A 23790-nucleotide genomic window follows, 5' to 3' on the forward strand; every position below is an offset into this window, starting at 1 on the left:
CAGTAGTTTTATACGCCGTATGCCCACCTATTAGGATTTTGTGTGTGCTTCCTAAAACAAATGATGATACGTATGGCCGCCAGAACAATGAGTAGGCTTTTGACCCGGAACTTTTTCAGTCTAATAACACGATGCCGCAGCACCATTGAGTGAATTGTATTTTTTATTTTATTTTGTGTACAGAGATTCTCTCTAAACGTGCATAGAGCAGCAGGAGTGCAACTGATGGCACTGGCAAGACAGACAGTCCAACTTAATATAGACACACACACACACACACACACACACACAGTTGAAGTCAGAAGTTTACAGGCACTTAGGTTGAAGTCATTAAAACTATATGAGGTGTACTGAATTGGAGGTGTACCTGTGGATGTATTTTAAAGCCTACATTCAAACTCAGTGACTCTTTGCTTGACATCATGGGAAAATAAATCAGCCAAGACCTTAGAAAAAAAATGGTGGACCTCCACAAGTCTGGTTCATTCTTAGGAGCAATTTCCAAATGTCTTAAGGTACCACGTTCATCTGTACAAACAATAGTACACAAGTATAAACACCATGGGTCCATACAGCCTCATGAAGGAGATGCATTCTATCTCCTAAAAATGAACATAGTTTGGAATGAAAAGTGCAAATCAATCCCAGAACAACAGCAAAGGACCTTGTGAAGGTGCTGGAAGAAACAGGTAGACATCTATCTATATCCACAGTAAAACAAATCCTATATCGACATAACCTTAAAGGCTGCTCAGCAAGGGAGAAGCCACTGCTCCAAAACCGGCATAAAAAAGCCAGACTACAGTTTGCAAGTGCACATGGGGACAAAGATCTTACTTTTTATAGAAATGTCCTCTGATTTGATGAAACAAAAACTGAACTGTTTGGCCATAATGACCGTCGTTATGTTTGGGGAAAAAGGGTGAGGTTTGCAAGCCAAAGAACACCATCCCAACCGTGAAGCATGGGGGTGGCAGCATCATGTTGTGGGGGTGCTTTGCTGCAGGAGGGACTGGTGCACTTCACAAAATAGATGGCATCATGAGGAAGGAAAATTATGTGGATATATTGAAGCAACATCTCAAGACATCAGCCAGGAAGTTAATGCTTGGTCACAAATGGGTCTTCCAAATGGACAATGACCCCAAGCATACCTCCAAAAATGGCTTAAGGACAACAAAGTCAAGGTATTGGAGTGGCCATCACAAAGCCCTGACCTCAATCCGATAGAACATTTGTAGGCAGAACTGAAAAAGCTTGTGCGAGCAAGGAGGCCCACAAACCTGACTCAGTTACACCAGTTCTGTCTGGAGGAATGGGCCAAAATTCCAGCAACTTATTGTGAGAAGCTTGTGGAAGGCTAACCCAAAACGTTTGACCCAAGTTAAACAATATAAAGGCAATGCTACCAAATACAAACAAAGTGTATGTAAACTTCTGACCCACTGGGAATGTGATGAAAGAAATAAAAGCTGAAATAAATAATTCTCTGTACTATTATTCTGACATTTCACATTCTTAAAATAAAGTAGTGATCCTAACTGACCTAAGACAGAAATGTTTTCTACGATTAAATGTTAGGAATTATGAAAAACTGAGTTTAAATGTATGTATGTATGTATGTGTGTATATATATATATATATATATATATATATATATATATATATATATATGCGCAGTATATATTTCTACATTTAAATTTAACATGAAAATGCATATGCATTTAAACTTTGTAAAATTACTGCATGTTATTGCACCCATGCTAGTTTTTGATGCTTTTTGCAGATGCTGGACAATTGTGTCCCGTAATTATATCAGATGTCTTTTTTTTTTTTTTTTTTTTTTGCCTTTTACTGCTGTCAGTGGTGCATTCTTCTCGTGATATCAAGTCATTTCAATTTATATTTCTAAGTAGGAAAACAATTTCACTATACACAGAAAAAGCACATTATAGTACACAAATAACCAATAATTCTTATGTAGGCTATATCTGGTGCTACAAGATAACATGTTAACGTGAACATTACTAGTCTCATATTAGCTATACAATGCTTAACAGTTTATTACATGCTGTGTACGTATTAGTTTATTAATTAGAGTAATTATAAAGTATAAACAATTTTCATAGTAGCCTAAAGAATGGAACATTAATGACACCTATTAATTAAACACATATTTAAAATCAAGTTACCATACCGTGGTTCTGAGTAGTGGTTCTTCATAAATTCACAGTATGCCCACCTCTTCGGACACTACTACATCACTGTTTCCTCTTACTCATCATTTGAAAAGCGATACATTTTAATGCTTTTATTAGAGACCCACCTACATTTACACACTTATTCCAATATGATTAATTTCTGCTCTAGCTCACCTGATAGAGTGTTGGACTTTGGACTTGAAGATCGAGGCTCAAGCCCAGCCCATGTTGCTCGAAACAAATGTGAAAGTGAAGCGAAAGTGCTATAGAAGTGACATGAAATGACGTGGTTGCTTCAGTTGATGTGCTTTTCATGTCAGATTTGCTTTCAAAATGCTATCGGTTAGGTTTAGGCATTGGTTAAGGGTAAGGATGTCAGTTTTGTTCACCTCTCATTTATCTTTTTGAATACCATTGGTTAGGTTCAGGCTACATGTTTAGGTTAGGGGGGTACGTTTTACTCACTTGCTTTTGCTGCCTCCCACTGGATATTTCACTGGGAAGCTGCAGCCAAACGTGTAATGAGGCACGTAAATTTGGTTTGTAAAAATGTTGCCATTGTCCCGTAAATTTCATGAGATCAGGCTGAAATGACATGTTTGGAATGCCAAGAATACAAGTGGAGTGATACAAACAGTAAAGCATCCCAGGTCTGATGGTGTGAGCTATCAACACTCTTGGAACACCTCTCATCGATTCAGATTTGAGGAACCGAACTAACTGTTGTGTATCAGTATATATCACAATACGAGTTCTATATTAATAAGTTGCAGTGTTGCTTGGCAACCCTAAACAACTCTCAGCGATACCACGCCTGCACACCTAAAAAATTGCTTTCATTGTAATCAGTGAAGCTGTATGCACTGGAAGTAATTTTCTGTGACAGTTTGATGTGTAGGATATAGTTATCTGCTTCTGCTTGTGCTATGGATGTACCCCAGTATAAACTTTTAGCTGAATCTCTATAGAATGATACATTTTTACCGTGCCACGTCACACCGGCCAGCATCTAATAGACATACTTATGGCTACATGTGTCTAGTTTAAATCTTCCAGTCCATAATATCTTGTTTTGTAGTCATTGTACAATGGTTAACTCCAGGGTTATCATAGATAGATCTTGCTTATTAAACTTTTTCTCAGATACAGGCCTAAAAACTGCACCGAGGCCAAAGTTTGCAAACTTTTACAATTTTATTTCTGTCCAGAAACGTGTCACCTGGCTCTTAGGTATTGTATCTGGCTCATGACGCAATCCATATGAAAGAGTAAGAAAATGTATAAAGCAATCAATGAAAAGCAGCTGTGCAGTTATTCAGCGGTCTCGGAGGAAGTGTCAAGGTTGTACGGTATGCTCCCCAGACTCCTGGACTACATATCATCATTCTAAACAGCCTGCGTAAATACAGTGAAGTGTCTCTTTACAAGCTCTGCATTACTTATGGGTCTGCTATGTGTTACTGTGTTCTTTTATACTGCTGTACCGCCCCATTTATGAATCTACTTTACAAGTTTTAGAGCGAAAACTAAAGTTTTACTGCTTTGAATAGAGATGTTTCACACTTTGGAGACTGGCATAAGCTCATTTTTAGGCTTTATAGAAATGCTCCCAAGCTGATAGTGGAAAAGCAGCTTATGTGGACCATAGACAGAAAGGCAGTTTACTAGTAGCAATGTAAAGTTTGTTTAAATTTGGCCAATTTTTATTCGTTTTTTCCCCCTTAGTGTGAAAAGCCTTAAATTTGCTATGGATAAATTCTCCTCATTTGGAGAAAGTTATGAAAGACAGCACTATGTATCTTAAGTGTAGATGTACAGTTTGATGTTAACAATCTCATACTAACATACTCAAGTCTTGAAGCAAAACTAGTCTGACATGCCCTTTTGGTAACTTAATAGCCAAATTGTGATGTTCATGATATTGTTTATATTTTGGTATTGGTTTTTTTATATTGGTTTTGATACAACAAACACATAAAGATATATGTTGGGCTGAGTTAAAATACTTTGACAGTGGGAATGAGTTCTTAGTGATTAAAATACAGTCATCTGAAGAAAAACTAAGCCTTTTTTAAACTAGTTCAATCACCGACACATTAGGGGTTTTCATAGAGTTTTTAAACAAATAATCAATGCTGAATCCGCGACCCAGCCCGCGCTTCTCTCAGCACTGTTTATGGGTGTGCGCCATTCTGCAGTGATCATCTTTATACCCTATTCCCATCGAACATTTTACCGTCCACTGTGTGAGCTTTGAAAGGCTAAAAGGTGTAGTGCTAAAAAGTAAGTGTCATTCAGGACTCCCTTTGTAAGGAATTTTTAATGGAAATTCTGTTTGAAGTGATCTTACAGCATGACTATCATGATTGTTCCCCCTTGAATGTGCCCTTCGGAGGGTGAGTTATGCCGTTTGGAATTACAATAATAGACAGATAAAACAGAGGTAAGAAAGAAAGAAAAATATAGAGTGAGAATAATAGATAAATTAGAGGGAAAAAAGAAAGAGAAATAAAGAAAAAAATAGTGTGAATAATAGATAAAATAAAGAAAAGAAAGAATGAAAGAAAAATAGAGAGATAATAATAGATAAAATAGAGGAAAGAAAGAAAGAAAAATAGAGAGAGAATAATGGATAGATAAAATAAAGGTATGAAAGAAAGAAAAAGAAAAATATATATATAGAGAGAGAATAATAGATAGATTTAACAGAGGTAAGAAAGAAAGAAAAATATAGAGTGAGAATAATAGATAAATTAGAGGAAAAAAGAAAGAGAAATAAAGAAAAAATAGTGTGAATAATAGATAAAATAAAGAAAAGAAAGAATAAAAGAAAAATAGAGAGATAATAATAGAAATATAAAATAAATGTAAGAAAGAAAGAAAAAGAAAAAATATATAGAGAGAATAATAGATAGGTAAAATAGAGGTAAGAAAAAAAATAGAGAGAGAGAATAATGGATAGATACAGTAGAGGAAATAAAGAAGAATAGAGGTAAGAAAGGAAGAAAAATAGAGAGAGAGAATAATGGATAGATAATATAGAGGAAAGAAAGAAAGAAAAATAGAGAGAGAATAATGGATAGATAAAATAAAGGTAAGAAAGAAAGAAAAAGAAAAAAATATATATAGAGAGAATAATAGATAGATTTAACAGAGGTAAGAAAGAAAGAAAAATAGAGAGAGAGAATAATGGATAGATACAATAGAGGAGATAAAGAAAAATAGAGAGATAATAATAGATAGATAAAATAGAGGTAAGAAAGAAAGAAAACGAGAGAGAGGGAGAATAATAGATAGGTAAAATAGAGGTAAGAAAGAAAAATAGGGAGAGAGAATAATAGATAGGTAAGAAAGAAAGAAAAATAGAGAATAATGGATAGATAAAATAGGGGAAAGAAAAATAGAGAGAGAATAATGGATAGATACAATAGACGAAATAAATATAAATAGAGAGATAATAATAGATACAATAGAGGTAAGAAAGAAAGAAAAACAGAGAGAGAATAATGGATAGATACAGTAGAGGAAAGAAAAATAGAGAGAATAATAGGTAAAATAGAGGAAAGAAAGAAAGAAAAATAGAGAGAGAGAGAATAACAGAGCGTTAACAGAGGTAAGAAAGAAAAATAGAGAGAGAATAATAGATAGGTAAAATAGAGAGAATAATGGATAGGTAAAATAGAGGTAAGAGAAAAATAGAGAGAGAGAATAATAGATAGGTAAAATAGAGGTAAGAGAAAAATAGAGAGAGAGAATAATGGATAGATAAAATAGAAGAGAGAAAAAAGAGAATGAAAGACAGAAAGACAAATATGTAGAGAGAGAACAATATTGTATTAGTGAAAATGCAAGTACATGTATCAACTAGTTGAAATCAAGAATGGGTATTTCTGCAGGTAATGACGTCAGTTTTTACTAATGCAAATGACTTAAATTACTGATATCAAGAATTAGCATTTTAAGTAGTGAAAATTGAATTGTGGATTGTAACAGCTCACAGACAGAAGGGAAGGAGAACACAGGGAAGCAGGTTTTTCCAGGCTCAGGTAGGACTTTCAATCGGCCACTTCAATGCTTCACAAACTCATTAGCTTCACAGGCATGTAGTAACTTAAACACATCAGCTTCACAAACATAACAGATTAAACGTAGCAGCTTCAGGAGCACCGTGGCCTTCCTTGTGCCAGTCTCTCTCTCTCTCTCTCTCTCTCTGCTGGTGGCGTGGCATGGCTGCTTATATGCCACTCTTCCCATGTTCACTGGAATTAGAAATAGGTGTTAAACATAATCTAGCTCAGGTGCAAGTGCCCTTACCGCTTTCTCTCTCTCCGGAAAAAAAAAAAAACAGCGTATTGTATACTGTACAGTGTATGTTATTATTTGTATATTGTGTTGTGTGTAATTATGTGTATATTAGACTTTAAATTGTGTTGTGTTAATTTGATGTTATTGTAAATTGGTATATGTCTCATCACTGTCACGACTGCTATGTTGATCGGAACTGCACCCAAGAATTTCACACACCATTGCACTTGTGTATATGGCTGTGTGACAATAAAGTGATTTGATTTGATTTGATTTGGACATACGCTTGACCACGCCCCTGCTGCCACATGGATATCTATAATTCATATCCTGCACATGATTAAATGTTGAAAGATCTTGCGAAACTTTTTCACTATTGTTCACTAATGTACTAAGAAGACTTGGGGCACAAATATGAATATTTTGGGAGTTTGACAGCCCCAGTCCCTGTTCACTTTTTATTGTTACATAAGCATGAATGGATTTGGAATGACACTAGGGTGAGTAAATTATGACAGAATATTCATTTTCGGGTGAACTTTAAATATAGGATCATATATATTTTTGAATGTAAGACATGTACTGTAAATACAGGATATCATTTTTGGGGGCAGCCAAGCCGAAATCCAAGTAATTCCAAATTCTTCATTAAGTTATATATCCTTGTCAAGACACCGTTCCCAGTCTAATGAATGCATTTCTGCAAATCTTCCTCTGCGCTTTTGCAATGCCATCATGGCATTACTACAGAGGGCATGAGAGTGTATTCTCTCCAGGCAAGTACAAGCGCTCGTGGTATATGAGGCAGGTAGGTTTTCCTGACACATTGAAGGCTAGCTTTAATGTTCGTGCTGCTTTGCGCTGCATCTTTATAGGGAAATCGTTCAATTCATTAAATCCAGAGCCACTCAAGGGTGTTGCACCTTTGAAATTAGTCAATGAATCTTGTACCCTGGCGCTTAATTAATATATCTGTTAAATTTCCTCCACATGGCATTAATCTCATGATGGGGGGATATAGCACTAAGCACAGCTCATTTTTGTTCAAATATCATCGTATTGTGCTCCTTGAAACAACCACACCGTCTTTTTCCAAAGCAGCCTCTATTTCTCCTGAGGTTACCTGTGGGTTTTTCTTTGTATCCTGAACAATTCTTCTAGCAGTTGTGGCTGAAATCTTTCTTGGTCTACCTGACCTTGGCTTGGTATCAAGAGATCCCTGAATTTTCCACTTCTTAATAAGTGATTGAACAGTAATGACTGGCATTTTCAAGGCAATATCTTTTTATATCCTTTTCCATCTTTATAAAGTTCCATTACCTTGTTACGCAGATCTTTTGACAGTTCTTTTCTGCTCCTCATGGCTCAGTATCTAGCCTGCTCAGTGCATCCACGTGAGAGCTAACAAACTCATTGACTATTTATACACAGACACTAATTGCAATTTAAAAAGCCACAGGTGTGGGAAATTAACCTTTAATGGCCATTTAAACCTGTGTGTATCACCTTGTGTGTCTGTAACAAGGCCAAGCATTCAAGGGTATGTAAACTTTTGATCTGGGCCATTTGGGTGATTTCTGTTGTCATTATGATTTAAAAAGGAGCCAAACAACTATGTGATAATAAAAGGCTTCATATGATCACTATCCTTAAAATACTTTTTTTTTTTTGCATGATCAGTCATATTTTCAAAATCAATGCCAAAATTTCACAATTTCTGCCAGGGTATGCAAACTTTTCAGCACAACTATATATATACAGTACTGTGCAAAAGTTTTAGGCACTTAAAATGTTTCACAAAAGCATTTGTGTTAAGATGGTTATTTATATCTTCAGCTTTAGTGTGTCAATAGGAAAAATACATTTTAGATTTCCAAACATTACTTTTGCAAATAGAAATTATTATAATAGAAGAACACGGCACTCTGCAACAGATGTCATGGCCCCCATAGAGCCCCCCACTGAACATCATGTCAGTCTGAGATTACAGAAGAAGACAGAAGCAATTGAGACAGCCGAAATAGACAGAAGAACTGTGGTGAATTCTCCAAGAAGCTTGGAACATCTTATCTGCCAACAACCAAGAAAAACTGTGTCCAGGTGTACCTAGGAGAATTGGGGCTGTTTTAAAGGCAAAGGTTGTCACACCGAATATGGATTTAGTTTTTTTATGTTTACTGGACTTTGTATGATGTTAATTGATCAATGAAAACTATATATGTGTGTATATATATATATATGTATGTGTATATGTATGTGTGTGTATATATATATATATATATATATATATATATATATATATATATATATATATATATATATTTATATACTGTATATATTGGTTTAGTTTATTGTGTTTGTAAATTGTCATTGTGATCTTTTACTCACATGTTTCTCATTCATCTGCATTCAACTTTCAGCATTCAGTTTTATATTCTTAGCTAGTGCAGAGTAGTTTTGTATGTAATCTGTTAACAAAATAATTAGTACTGTAATCTTATTACTTGTTTTAGTCAAATAGTTGTGTAATTCATTACTTTTCAAATTCTTATTAGATATGTTACTGACTATTTGTAGTTACTGACAATTTATTTTTATTTATTTCATCATATGAATTTTGGAATGGACTGTTAATGGAAATATTAAAGAGAGGTTAAAATAATTTAAAATGAGAGCGGTTAAAAAAAAATGCTGGACGTTTCCTCAGACTATGCTTTTTCAGACATGATTTGGTTGTTTAAACTGTCATTTTGAGTTGTGTAAATGTCGAAACAAATGAATGATTACTGATTACTTTTAAGCTAATTACTTTGGTTACACATATTTCTGAAATAAAACTATGCATAATACATTTTAAAATATGAATTAATATGTTCAAATGTACATCCGTTTGTGTTTCTGTGACAATGAACGAGAAAATCTAGACTATTTTGAATTAATTGAACAGAACATTTGTATGAAAAGTGTTTTAGAAAGTGGATTATTTTGTGGAACTTTCCAAACACTGGTGCTGAGTACAGATTTGGTCGAGTAGAATAGTTTCCAAAAAATGTGATGTAAAAAACAAACAAACAAAAAAAATACTACAAATATTGATTCTTGCTGAGATAATATCAACATTAGTATCGTGAGGTGAAATATCACCATGCTATGAAATATTTTATTTTTCACCCCACTTGTAGTATGCATCTATGCAAGTATGCTTGCTGAAGTATGAATCTATACATCCAAGTATTATTGCTTTTTAAACAAATATTGCCCACATTCCCTTGTGCGGTGGTTCGCTTTGGTTGTATGTAGCAAATTTTTAATGTAATATGTTATTTATTCAAGTTTTCATATTAACTAGTGTAAAATATGCAGATTATTCATGCATGTTCTGAAGTGTCTGTGTTTCTACCGGTTTGCTTTATTGCTTTGGAAAAATATTTGAAGACATTATGACTTGTTATATTATGCATATGGTTTAAGTAGTGACTATATGTATGTTTTAAACATTTTCTATTTCTCTCTTTAGAGGAGCTTCGGAAGTTGAGCTGGTCTGGAATTCCTCGGCAAGTTCGGCCTATCACGTGGAAGCTGCTCTCAGTAAGTTCAACATTTCCAGCACCTCCTCTGTCCTCACACTTCTTCATTAAAATAGTACATCCATTAAAAGATGAATCAAAGAATACATAATACATTCTACATAAATACACATTTATAAGTCATTAGGCTTTTACTAATGACTTAAACTGCCTAGAAGCCCAGAGGTCCAGTAGACTGAAAACTAATGGCAAATTGAACAGTTTCAGTGGCTGTGGATGGATCCTCTAGAGGTATCTTTAGAAACTCTCTAATTGTTTAAGATGTCTGTTCAACAAGGAAAAGGGGATGGACCTTTTTGTGCGTTGGGCCACTATCACTATCTGTGACAATATAAAACTAAACACAATAAATTTAAGCAAATAATTATATTTCTGCTCCTAATCTTGATTGTCCCTGTTGGATAATTGGTTGTGTTTGTTTTGGTCACTGAAAATGGTGTGAACATATAATAAAGGTAGATAATAAGAATTTAATGACCCTCCTAATGAGATACTTCACTGGAAAGCTGTAATAATGAGACTAAAAAGCTGAATAAATATATTAGGCAGCCTTTGGCCTTCTCTTAATAGGGATCTGAGTGCTAAAGCAGTGTTTTTAATGATCATGTTTTAGGACTATTTAGGCTATTTACTTTTGGATGAAATGAGTAGTTCCCCCAAAATGATAATTCTGTCATTATATTCCCCCGCATTTCATGCCAAAGTCGTATGTTGTTATTTTATTTGTCTGTGGAACTCAAAAGGAAAATTTTTGGAAAAAACATTAAACAGCTTGTTTCCATATAATGACAGTTAATGGTGACCACATCTGTCAAGTTACAAAAAGTACAAAAATACATCATTAAAGTCCGACAAAAGTATCATAAAAGGTGTCCATATAATTTGTGCTATATATTGAAAGACTTTTTAAGTGATATGATCGCTTTATGTTAATACTTAATATTAGTGTAAATGTGGTTTAAATAATGCCAGAATTTTAATTTTAATTAATAACAATTTTTTATTTATTTTTTAATGGTGGATGAAAGCTGGTAAGTAATTGATTTAAAGTTTCTCCCTAGGCAGGGCGAGCATGATGGGGGGTTATGGGTGTTCGTACGAATCGTACCCTCTGACAGACAGGTGAGCGGCACTGTGCTCTCATGCCACACTGACAGATGAAGTGCCAGTCTGAAACCAGGATGAAACGGAGGGGGAGATTTGATACTCGGACCCCATTTTAGGCTAGTGTGTGGTCACACACACACGCACAAACATCCAATTCACCTTCATTTGCCTATGGCAAGCTCATCTGTCATGTTGACTTAAACCTGGACTGCAGCCCCACTCAATCAAACCCCTTCGATCCACAATATTGAGCTGCTGCTCAGGTGTGAGGTGTGTGAGTTCATCGGTGTGTGTGTGTGTGTGTGTGTGTGTGTTTTTGTTTGAGTGAGTGGAGAGCTACTTTGAACAGCTTTTGAACTACTTTTGAACTCCTTTAAAAAGAGTAATGACTGGTGGAGGGTGGTTGTACCATTTGAACAGGCACTTTAACATGTGATAAATTCTGTGCATCCCACTGACATCTCTAAACTGCCACCAAACCACATTTGAGACTTCCTTAAGAAGAAATCATTTCTGTTTTGGCAGTTACCCACTAGAAAGTAAAGATTTTTTAATTTTTATATATATATATATATATATATATATATATATATATATATATATATATATATATATATATGGAAAGCATCACTAAACTATTGCTCATATGTAGAGTTAGGGATTTGACCAAACCTCTAAGTATTAAATTTCAGTGTGGACATTATGGACATTGTGAATGATGCCTCAAATCATCTGGCTTTTGTTAGGAGATGTGTGCTATTACTTGCCCAATGATTGGATAACAAATTTCGCATTGAAAGAGAGACCCAAGCTATATCTAGAGATCATAATATCATAAAGACTGGGGGGTCGGTCTATTTAGATTTGGGCCAATAAGCAACCACCTAGTAACCACCCAGAACAGTCTAGCAACAACCCAGCAATGCTCTAGCGACATGCTTGCAACCACCAACAAAACCTTAGCAAACATTTAGAATGCCGTTACCCCTCCTAACAATCATCACACACAACACAACACCCTAGCAACAACTAGCAACACTCTAGCAACATCCAAGCAACAACTTTCTACACACAGGCCATTGCCAAAAAATCTCCCTGAACACTGTAGCAATAGCCCTTGCAACACCCTAGCAACCACCCAGAAAACCATTGGAATCGCCCTCACAACTAACCACAACACCCCAGCAACCACCTAGGAACACTCTAGCAATCATTAAGCAACCATGTGGAACACACAAGCAATTGCCTTACAATCATCCAGAACTCACTAGCATCCACCCTGGCAACACCCTAGCTACCATCCAGAGCACTCTTGCAATTGCTCTGACCACCACCCAGAACACCCTAGCAACTACCTAGCAGCCATCCACAACACCCTAGCAACAACTAGCAACACTCTAGCAATGCCCTAGCAACCACTTTGAACACACAGGCCATTGCCAAACAATCTCCCAGAACACACAAATAATAGCCCTAGCAGCCACCCAGAAAACCATTGGAATCACCCACATAACCAACCACAATACCCTAGCAACCACCTAGCAACACTCGAGCAATCACCAAGAAACCATCACCCAGGGCACCCTTAGCAGTTACTTGGCAGCTACCAACATCACCCTAGTGACTACCTAGCAACACTCAAGCAACCACCCAGCAACACCCTAGCAGTGCCCTAGCAACCACCTTGAACACACAAACAATTACCTACCTACAAACAGTCACCCAGAAAATTTATTTTGCAACTGAAATTGGTTCTTTAACTGTATTTTCAGGAAATATAGTGGCATGTATTAGCTGTCACAGTGATTAGCAATGTCAGGGGAAATCAGCACTAGACTTTAGAGTCTTATACCATCTTACTCTTTCATGTCCTGTGAGGACTGCCTCTTCAGAAACCCCTGAAACCCTGTTAAACCTTTAGAACAGAATGTCATCTCCCTCTTATCTCTATAAATGACATGACGTAAACTCTTATCTTAACTTCATGTTTGTGAAAGTGTCTTTCATTACGTGAGATGGTGCCACCGTGCTCAGGACACAGAGGTGAACTTGGTATCGGTCATATTTTAGCACAGCTTCCCAGACATGATGAAATTATGCACACAAGCCCCTTCTGTCTGTGTTATTTGTGAGCAAGACAGCAATAACTGTGAAAAATCGGCTTGTACCACTGAGTTATATATATATAATATATATATATATATATATATATAAATAACTGGATTGCTGATGACATAATAACAGTGAAGCCACTGCGGCGCCATATCGCCGCAAAAAGCGTGTGCAAGCAAGGAGGCCTACAAACCTGACTCAGTTACACCAGTTCTGTCTGGAGGAATGGGCCAAAACTTCAGAACTTATTGTGAGAAGCTTGTGGAAAGCTACCCAAAACGTTTGATCCAAGCTAAACAATTTAAAGGCAATGCTACCTAGAGGTGGGCGATATGACCAAAATCTTATATCACAGTATGAGTAATTTTATATCACGATAACGATATATATATCACGATATAGTAATTTTTTTCTGGAAAACCAAACAAAATCATTTAACATAACCATATTGTAATGCCTATTTTTGGAAAATATAGTCAGTTAAATTAATACTTTTTAAATGAAAACTGCTTCCTCTTATATAATTTTCTCTTTATTTAGAACTTGGCAAAGTTAAAAATAAAATAAACACTCAGTTTGATATGTTGTTGACCAGTATTATTGTAAACTTAAAAAATATGACATAATTTTTGTTAAAAATACACAGTGAAAATAACACGTCTTGCAGAAAATAAATGTAAAATATTTTTATTAACAATTCTTGCAAAAAAAAAAAAAAAGATACAAAAAAAAAAAGACAATTAATGTGGAGCACATCTTTTGGCTTTCATAATATTCTTTAGTGTGCTTCATTTTAAGGTGTTAAAACAGATTGTTTGTATTACCACAAGTGATTATCATCACGTGACAGTTTGCAGATAAAATCTTTCTAATCTGTGTTGACTTATGTGAACCAGATGTTGCACCAGTTTTAATAACAAGCTCCCCTTCATTTTCTTACCTTTTTTTGATCACATCATCAAAAATTAATCAAATGATGGAAACGTACAGATGTGCGTTGTAGTCAAGTGCACCTCGGCATGTTAAAGAGATGATCCAGTTGTCTGGATCACAGTGACACTGTCCCAGCAGATTGTGTCAGTCAGATAACGGTTGACTTCTGCATCCTCCGCTGTAGAGTGCTCAGAACCAGCCCACAAAACCAGAATTGCAAAGAATCAGCCACGAGTTTGTAGGTGCATAATTCCTTTAGTGAATCTGGTGTTAAACCAGCGCACGCAAATAACCGGCGAATTCAATCCCTGCTCAAGCCTGGTTTCAGTTTCACGTGAAGCGTGCCCACTGATGGATACAGTCATGCTGCACACATGGATATTTATATATCGCGATATACAAGATATAGAAAAATCTCTGTCGATTGACACTTTATATCGTCGCCATGATATATATCATCATATCACCCAGCCCTAATGGTACCAAATACTAACAAAGTGAATGTCAACTTCTGACCCACTGGGAATGTGATGAAAGAAATAAAACCTGAAATAAATAATTTTCTGTACTACTATTCTGACATATCACATTCTTTTTTTGTTATTAACAATTTGTATTGATTCCATACAACAAGCCAAACAGACATAACAGAAAATGTGGAATCACATTATATGAAACTAAAACCCTCCCCCCCCCGAACATACCCCCCCCCCACCCGACACGTGATCAAATGCTAAATTGACAATGATACACAAATAGACAAAATGTGCAGAAAACATTCGGAAACACAAAACAAAACAAAAAACTAAAATCTCACCTCCAAAACAAAAAGGTTGCACACATACATTCAAAATTACAAATCCCTCCCCGAGAGTCCCCCCAAATTGCCAAATAACTGCCCCATTTTTTTTTATTAAAGAAATCCAGGCTGCCTAGCCTTCTACATGACATCTCCTCAAATGCCGCTACCCTGCCCATGTCTGTGTGCCACTCTTGAAATGAGGGTGCTCCAGCCGACTTCCATCCCCTAAGGATGACCTGTCTGCTGATCATAGCACAATTTTTTATGTACTTATCCCCTATATTAATGACTGCCCCAATGCCTAAAATACAGAGTCTGGGGCAAAATGAAGTTTGAGTGCCCAATATGTCACACATAAAACTCTGAACCCTCAACCAAAATTCTTGGATCTTAAAACACCACCAAAAACATGGGGTTGTGTCCCCATCTTCTGATTGGCATCGCCAGCAGGTGAGTGTGTCTTTAAGACCAAGCCTATACAATCTGGAGGGGGTCCAATAGAATCGATGTAAAATCTTAAATTGCATAAGTCGCACCCTTGCATCTCTAGATGTAGACTTAGAATCCTAGCCCAGACTTCCTCCTCCAATACCAAGTTTAAATCTTTCTCCCATAATCTCTTGAGAGAAGTTGAAGCTCCATCCCCCAGACTCTGAATTAGCAGGGAGTAATACACTGATGCCTCATGACCTTTTCTAAAAGCAGTAATCACCACTCCCAGAGTATCTGCCGCTTTAGGTGGGTGTATGCTACTCCCAAAAATAGTACAAAGCAGGTGGCGTTGCTGTAAATGCCTAAAAAATTGAGACCTGGGAGTCCCAAAATGTTGAACCATATTTTCAAAGGATCTCAACACTCCACTCTCATATAGGTCACCGAGCGTATAAACCTCCCTCACAATCCACTCTGTCCAGCAGAAAGGGGACTTATTAATATATAACTTTGGGATCAGCCATATGCTTGAAGCAACATTTAAATTAATGTCTTTTGTCCATACCGCGTGCAAATGAGAGATAACGGGGTGTAACTTCTCCGTTTAGTTTGATTGAAAGGCTTTGCAATGGCGAAATAGGGGCAAGAACTTCCTGTTCAATACAAAACCAGGGAGGGGCTCTCACAGATAGAAGCGACCAATGAGCCAAATATCTGAGACCAAATGCATAATAATAAAACAAATCTTGGGTAGGCCTAGCCCACATTTGTCAATCGGCCTATGCAACTTACTGAAATGTAATCTGGGACGTTTACCATTACAAATGAAGGACTCGCTAACAAATTGCTTGAAATAAGAGAGGGGGACATCTATAGGGAGAGATTGTAGCAGGTAGTTGAATTTTGGAATACAATTCATTTTAATAACATTAACCTTCCCAGTCATAGATAAATGTAATGAAGCCCATCTGCCCACATCACTCGAAAACCTTTTTATTAAAGGGTCAAAATTAACTCTAACTAAATCAGACAAATTTGCTGGGAATAAAATACCCAAATACTTAATGCCCTGTTTGGGCCACTGGAACGGCGCCCGGCTGAAAAGCCGTTACCGGGCAGTATGCTGTCAGAGCCAAAGCTTCGGATTTAGACCAATTAACTCCATATCCTGAGAACTTAGAAAAGGAATTAATAATTCTAGATCTAGGACGGTCAGAGATGAATAATAAAATATAATCTGCGTAAAGCAAAATCCATCCAATAAAAGTTTTCCCGAACCCGATAATTTCTTTTGCTCAGTCGTCAGCTTAGGAAGTTCTAATGGTTCCACAAAATGTATAATATTCTCATCAGTAGACGAATATGTGGAACTATAGAGATCAAGATAGAATTCTTTAAAAGCATTATAATATCAATGTCCGAGGTAAATATTTCACCACCAGCAGATTTCATTGAGGGAATGGTAGACAAAGACTCTGTTTTATATATCTAGCAAGAAGTTTCCCGGCTTTGTCCCCCGACTCAAAGTATGACTGTCTTGCCCTGAATAGCCAAATCTCCAACTTCTGTGACAAAATAGTATTATATCTATATTTCAATCTGGTCAATTCCCTGAGGCCATTAGACGACTTCCCTTCCAATTCCACGAGTTCCTCTGCTTTGGATTTTTTGGTGAATGAGGCATATTGTATGATCCAGCCCCTAAGAACCGCCTTAAGTGCCTCCCAAGCCACGCCCACAGTGGATACTGAGGACCAGTTGGTCTCCATATCGATATTGATTTCAGCCTTTAGCATTTGTTGGAATTCAAGATTTTGCAAAAGGGATACATTAAAACGCCAACTATATGATTTATTTTTCTCCATATGTGGCAACACCTCTAAACACACCAGGACTAATATGTTTCCAATTGAGCAATCAACAACAGATGAAATGAGGGACTTAGATATTTATATATATATAAAAAAAAAATGTATTCTAGAGTAAATGGACTGATGAAAAAAAATGTATAGTCCCTACCAGATGGGAGCAAAAGTCTCCAAATATCTGTAAGACCAAGATTTTTACACATCCTGTGAAGCGTCAATGTTGCTCTAGGGGGCTTGCACACCTTTGCTTCACTATGATCGAGGACTGAGTCCATCAAAAGATTTAAAAAGTCTCCTCCCAATATTATATCATGAGGGGTGCCAGCGGCTTGCAACATCCCTTCATGATCTATAAAAAAGCCCTGATTATCAACATTAGGTGCATAAATATGAGCCAAAATAAGACTTTGTCCCTGAATTTCAGCTAAAACAATAATGACTCTTCCTAATATATGTTTAATCTGTTTGAAACATTTGAATTGTAGATGTTTACTTATCAGCGTAATGACTCCCCTTCTCTTACTCGAACATCCCCCAAATCCAAACAAACAGAAAAAGGAAAAACATGTGCATGACAGCGCCAACTGGCATCCATCCCTCCAAACTCAAACAGTCCATGTACACCTGTGAGAACTCCCGTGACAACTTTGCTGTCGGATTGCTCAAGTCCGGTGTTTCTATATGCATTTTGTGAGACAGAATTACACAACAAAAGATAATCTATAAAACACACTCTAGCCAATAGACGGAATAATCACAAAGAGCATGTAGCCATCCATAAAACTGTCCTGAAGGTGTGACACTCTACAAAATAAACTCCAGCAGCTAGGCGGAACCAGCACAAAAATGAGCAGATTCTTCAAAAAGTCAAGCGAATGTTTAGTGAGCCGGTCCACTCGGCTGCAACGTGAGTACAATGAGATGACCCACTCACACCACTGACTTTGCAAAAAATACTCCACAAAACAAACTCCAGCCAGTAGGAGGAACAAGCACAAAGAGCATGTAGGTTCATCCATAAAACTGTCCTGAAGGTGTGTTGCTCTACAAAATAAACTCCAGCCAATAGGCGGAACCAGCACAAAAAGAACGCGCAGATTCTAGTCAAGCGAATGTTCAGTGAGCTGGTCCACTTGGCTGCAACATGAGTGCAGACAAATTACTTAATCACTCCAATGTCTTTGCAAGAAATACTTCACAAAACAAACCCCAGCCAACAGAAGAAATAAGCACAAAGGGGGATGTTCTAAATACACACAATTGAATAATATTTTCATACACTTTTTGCATAACTTGGCACTTACAGCCTGACTGGTAATGATGCACAATAAAAACTTTCAGTTCACAAGTAATATTTACCTGATTTTTCTTCACACATTGTGTACATCATATTTTAATTATTTTCTTAGTTTAAGATTGAAAATATGGGTTTGGAGAGGGATAAAACTGTAACATCTATACATAAAAGGCATTTGAGAAGTATCAAAAATAACTCTTGGAACATAAAAGTACCAGTAGTTGAAGAAACACCCTAGTGTTACAAAAATAAATAAATAAATGAAACGTCAAACTCTTTTCTTTATATTTTTGCTTCCGTCTCATTCTCTGCTGTAAGAAGTTTATTTTGGAGTGTAATACATGTCTGTTTCTCACCCACACATGTTGGGCTTTAATAAATAGAAGACTAAAGCTGTGCGGATGATTAAATGGTGTTTTCAGTCGCACTAATACAAGCTGTTTGAGTAATGACGTCCTGTCGCGAGCAGGTGGGAGCTTGTTGATACAGAGTCAATACCTGGACACAGACCTTACGCATGTGTTCATCCAAAACCAGCTGAGAGAAAACATTTATTACCGGCCTGTTCTGGACCTCTGCAGCTGCTGTGAACAATGCCACAGTGACCCTCTCTCTCTCTCTCTCTCTCTCTCTCTCTCTCTCTCTCTCTCTCTCTCTCTCTCTCTCTCTATAGTGATAAAATGAGAGCCTCTGCTTTTTTAAATTAATATTTTTAATTTTTATTTTAATTAAAATTCTCATGAGGTCTTAATTAGAGCCACAAAAGTGTTCTTGTCTTTTGTCAATATTAATAACAATAATAACACTGTTTATTGGTTGAAAAATCACATTTGTTAATTCTGGAAGTTACATTCAATTGGAGCCCAATCACGGCCTGTAAATAAGACCTTTTGATATGACCTGACCTAACCAGAAATGGTTGAATCTTTTTATTAACTTGCATTAAAATTCAAATGAAATATTTATAATAATTATCTTTTTTTTTTTCATTAATTCCAAAACCAAAGTTCTACATAAAAAATCATACTATATCCAACAGTTTGTTAGTGATGGGATTAATTTTACAATATCGGTTAGTTCGGATGATTCGCTTCATTAAACCGATTTAAAAAAAACATTAAGCATTTTATGTAAAATTTTGTAGTAATATCGCAGTAGGTTAAAAAAACCTACTACTTTTTACTAGTAGGTTATAGATTGCTTCAAATGTTGTTAATTGTTCCAACATAATTGTTCACAACATTGTGAAGAACATCATTAACAAAAGCCTAGTGTTGCCAACAGGGTATGAAATTAACACCCGCCACACGCCAAATACGGATACTTTTTGTGCAACGGTGGGTCATTTTGTTAAAATGTAACTGTTAAAGAATTTAGAAACATCACCTTCTCTGATAAACCTTTTTCAAGTTATTATTATTTTTTTAAGTTAACCTTACAGGCAGAACATGACTAATCACTTTTAAGAGCATCTATTGATGCCACTGTATACTTCCATTTGCCAGTAACAAACATTATATTGGAAATTCTTAGCAGGTTAGTAGATCATCAATACTCAGATATATTAAATGAAACTTTCAGGACATTAATAACTATTTGAATGTATTTTCAGTTACTATCTCTAATAAGCGTTGTATGTTAGTCCTCCCTGTACCCTCAAAATCAGGGTTACTCTCAGGGTTAATAATCCTTGCTGTTCAATTTACTAAAACTCTATTGTGTGCTTTTCTCTTAATAATCTGAAAGTTACTCATAATGTGTTAGTCTTTTAGACTTAATTACATGTACATATGCTAATGGGCCGTACCGAGGAGTTCTGTTTGGCACACATACATCTTTTCACAGAACTTGTCTGAGTGCGGAAGTAAAAAATAGCCACATGGGGGAGCGACTTCTGTGAGAAATAGATTTCAGTTCTTGTAGATTTTTGTGCAATCAATTACTTTATCAAGACACTTTCTTTTTTGGGCCTGAACATCTGCTATGCTCTCATTCTCTCACTGTGGCAAGTAATAAGAGGAAATCTAACTTTATATGTGATTGATATCAACTTAGTGGCTACAAACTCTGTGAAACCCCTAAACTTTCTTTTATCTCCTGAAGTGTAATTCCATCTAATTCCAGGTCAGTTCTGTTGCATTAGTTTATCCGCACTTATAACACTGCATTGGTTGTGCATCTTATCACGTGGATTGTTGAGCGTTTTACCGCGGAGACCTAGCGCGTATGGAGGCTTCACGCTATTCTCCGCGGCTTCCATGCACGACTAACCACGCGCCCCACCGAGAGCGAAGACCACGAGGAGGTTAACACAACGTGACTCTACCCACCCTAGCAACCGGGCTAAGTGGTTGCTTAGGAAGCCTGACTGGAATACCACTGGATTGTTAAATTATTGATTCTTATTTTTACACACAAACACTCCTATGTTTTCTAAAACTGCTTACCTGGCTCAGATGACACAAAAATGACAAATCTATGAAATCACTGTGAATTCGGCGACAGAAGGTTGAAAGTTCTTCAGCTTAAATCCGTCTGTACTTACTGATATTTAAACTACTGCCCCCGTGGCCAATGCTAAAAGTGTTGTTGAATGTGTGGGCAAGTTTGAGCTCCAGTTTCCGAGTGAAATGTCTACAGAAATGTGGCAGAATGAGGTTGATGTCAGGGTACTGGAACATTTGGTAACAACATGTCGACTTCCAGTGTGATCATGTTGTCATGGCTTCAGTACAGACTCATTTAAATGTGTATTTGACGCTAATATGAACTTAACTCTGCATGCAATTTTCATATAACGTGTGCTGTCATCAGAGTCAGATTCTGGATGACCCGTTTTAATCATGCTAAAGTCAGCAAGCAAACATTTTAGATTCATTTTGGGGATTCTCTTCTGTCCTGTTGTTATAGTTTGTTTTTATCTTGCGTCTGTTCACAGGGGTACCTGCCTGCCAACGCCGAGCGCAGAGAAAGTACACTGCAGAGGAAGAGACAAGAATACTTTGGCTTTATCGAGCAGTACTACGACTCCCGCAATGACGAACACCACCAGGACACATACAGACAGGTAACAGACTACATTCACAGAGTACTAGAGAATACTGCTAACAGTATTTAATACAGGAGGATGATAGTAACAGGTGAATCAGAGGTGCCATGAGATTAATTGCGTTTCCTGTGATTTTTCCCTTCAACTTCCTTTCCTTGGTGTATAATTTCATACTAGTAAATGTTTTGTCAAATTATAGTTTATGTGCCTCTAATGCTTTAAAACGCAATAATGGGACATCAAACTGTAACATATTCATAGAAAGTGGCAGAAGACTTGACTTCAAAGCCAGCATTTCAGTTTGTGCAGGGGTTTAATGTAACATGGTCAAGGTTTTTAGTTGTATTTATGTTGTGATTGATGTGTTGGCAGTAGCAGTATGTTAACTGTGCCAAAACACTGTTGTGTTACAAGTGTATAGTGTTTAGAAATGCCACCAATATTACTTATAATTGTTTTTACTTAATGCAAAACAAAAACAAAACAAAAAATCTCACTAACATAATGTAGAAAAATATATTCTTAAGATATTATTTGTGTATGTATATATATATATATATATATATATATATATATATATATATATATATATATATACACACACACTCACTGGCAGCCAAAAGTTTGGAATAATTTACAGATTTTGCTCTTATGGAAAGAAATTGGTACTTTTATTCACCAAAGTGGCATTTAGCTGATCACAATGTATAGTCAGGACATTAATAATGTGAAAAATTACTATTACAATTTGAAAAAAAAATTCAGCACTTAAACTACTTCAAAGAGTTCTCATCAAAACATTCTCCACGTGCAGCAATGTCAGCTTTGCAGATCCTTGACATTCTAGCTGTCAGTTTGTCCAGATACTCAGGTGACATTTCACCCCACACTTCCTGTAGCACTTGCCATAGATGTGGCTGTCTTGTCGGGCACTTCTCACACACCTTACAGTCTAGCTGATCCCACAAAAGCTCAATGGGATTAAGATCATTACACTCTTTTCCAATTATCTGTTGTCCAGTGTCTGTGTTTCTTTGCCCACTCGAACCTTTTCTTTTTGTTTTTCTGTTTCAGAAGTGGCTTTTTCTTTGCAATTCTTCCCATAAGACCTGCACCCCTGAGTCTTCTCTTTACTGTTGTACATGAAACTGGTGTTGAGCGGGTAGAATTCAATGAAGCTGTCAGCTGAGGACATGTGAGGTGTCTGTTTCTCAAACTAGAGACTCTGATGTACTTATCCTCTTGTTTAGTTTTACATCTGGCCTTCCACATCTCTTTCTGTCCTTGTTAGAGCCAGTTGTCCTTTGTCTTTGAAGACTGTAGTGTACACCTTTGTATGAAATCTTCAGTTTTTTGGCAATTTCAAGCATTATATAGCCTTCATTCCTCAAAACAATGATTGACTGATGAGTTTCTAGAGAAAGCGGTTTCCTTTTTGCCATTTTTGAAATAATATTGACCTTAAGACATGCCAGTTTATTGCATAATGTGGCAACTCAAAAACAAACACAAAGACAATGTTAAGCTTCATTTAACGGACCAAATAGCTTTCAACTGTGTTTGATATAATGGCAAGTGATTTTCTAGTACCAAATTAGCAATTTAGCATGATTACTCAAGGATAAGGTGTTGGAGTGATGGCTGCTGTCTAGATTTGATCAAAAATGACTTTTTTCAAATAGTGATGGTGCTGTTTTTTTACATCAGTAATGTCCTGACTATACTTTGTGATCAGTTGAATGCCACTTTGGTGAATTCAAGTACCAATTTCCTTCCGAAACCGCAAAATCTGTACATTATTCCAAACTTTTGGCCGCAAGAGTGTGTGTGTGTGTGTGTGTATATATATATATATATATATATATATATATATATATATATATATATATATATATATATATACATACACACACACACACACACACACACACACACACACACACGTATATATATATATATTTTTTTTTTACATATCTTGTTTTACATACCTATATATAGATATATATTATTATCATGCTTTTTATTGTAATATTATTCGTAATTTTAAAGTATTTATAGATAATTATCATTATGTAATACAAATAATCGTATTCTCAT

General features: G+C 36.3%; 1 protein-coding gene and 1 long non-coding RNA gene across 4 annotated transcripts in view; both read left to right on the forward strand.

The window, feature by feature from the left end:
* The window catches only part of LOC127435325 (TBC1 domain family member 22A-like), a 239438-nt gene that overhangs the window by 33403 nt on the left and 182245 nt on the right, over positions 1-23790 (forward strand). For all 3 annotated transcript variants that reach the window (XM_051688729.1, XM_051688731.1, XM_051688730.1), the window contains exons 5-6: positions 10024-10094; positions 21583-21711. In XM_051688729.1, the coding sequence (XP_051544689.1) occupies positions 10024-10094; positions 21583-21711 (200 nt within the window). The remainder of the gene's footprint in view (positions 1-10023; positions 10095-21582; positions 21712-23790) is intronic.
* On the forward strand, positions 1997-6548 carry LOC127435359 (uncharacterized). The gene is made up of 2 exons (XR_007896188.1): positions 1997-5874; positions 5921-6548. It is a non-coding gene; the product is annotated as an uncharacterized LOC127435359 (long non-coding RNA).

The sequence above is a fragment of the Myxocyprinus asiaticus genome, chromosome 45, assembly GCF_019703515.2.
Source record: "Myxocyprinus asiaticus isolate MX2 ecotype Aquarium Trade chromosome 45, UBuf_Myxa_2, whole genome shotgun sequence".
Taxonomy (NCBI): domain Eukaryota; kingdom Metazoa; phylum Chordata; class Actinopteri; order Cypriniformes; family Catostomidae; genus Myxocyprinus; species Myxocyprinus asiaticus.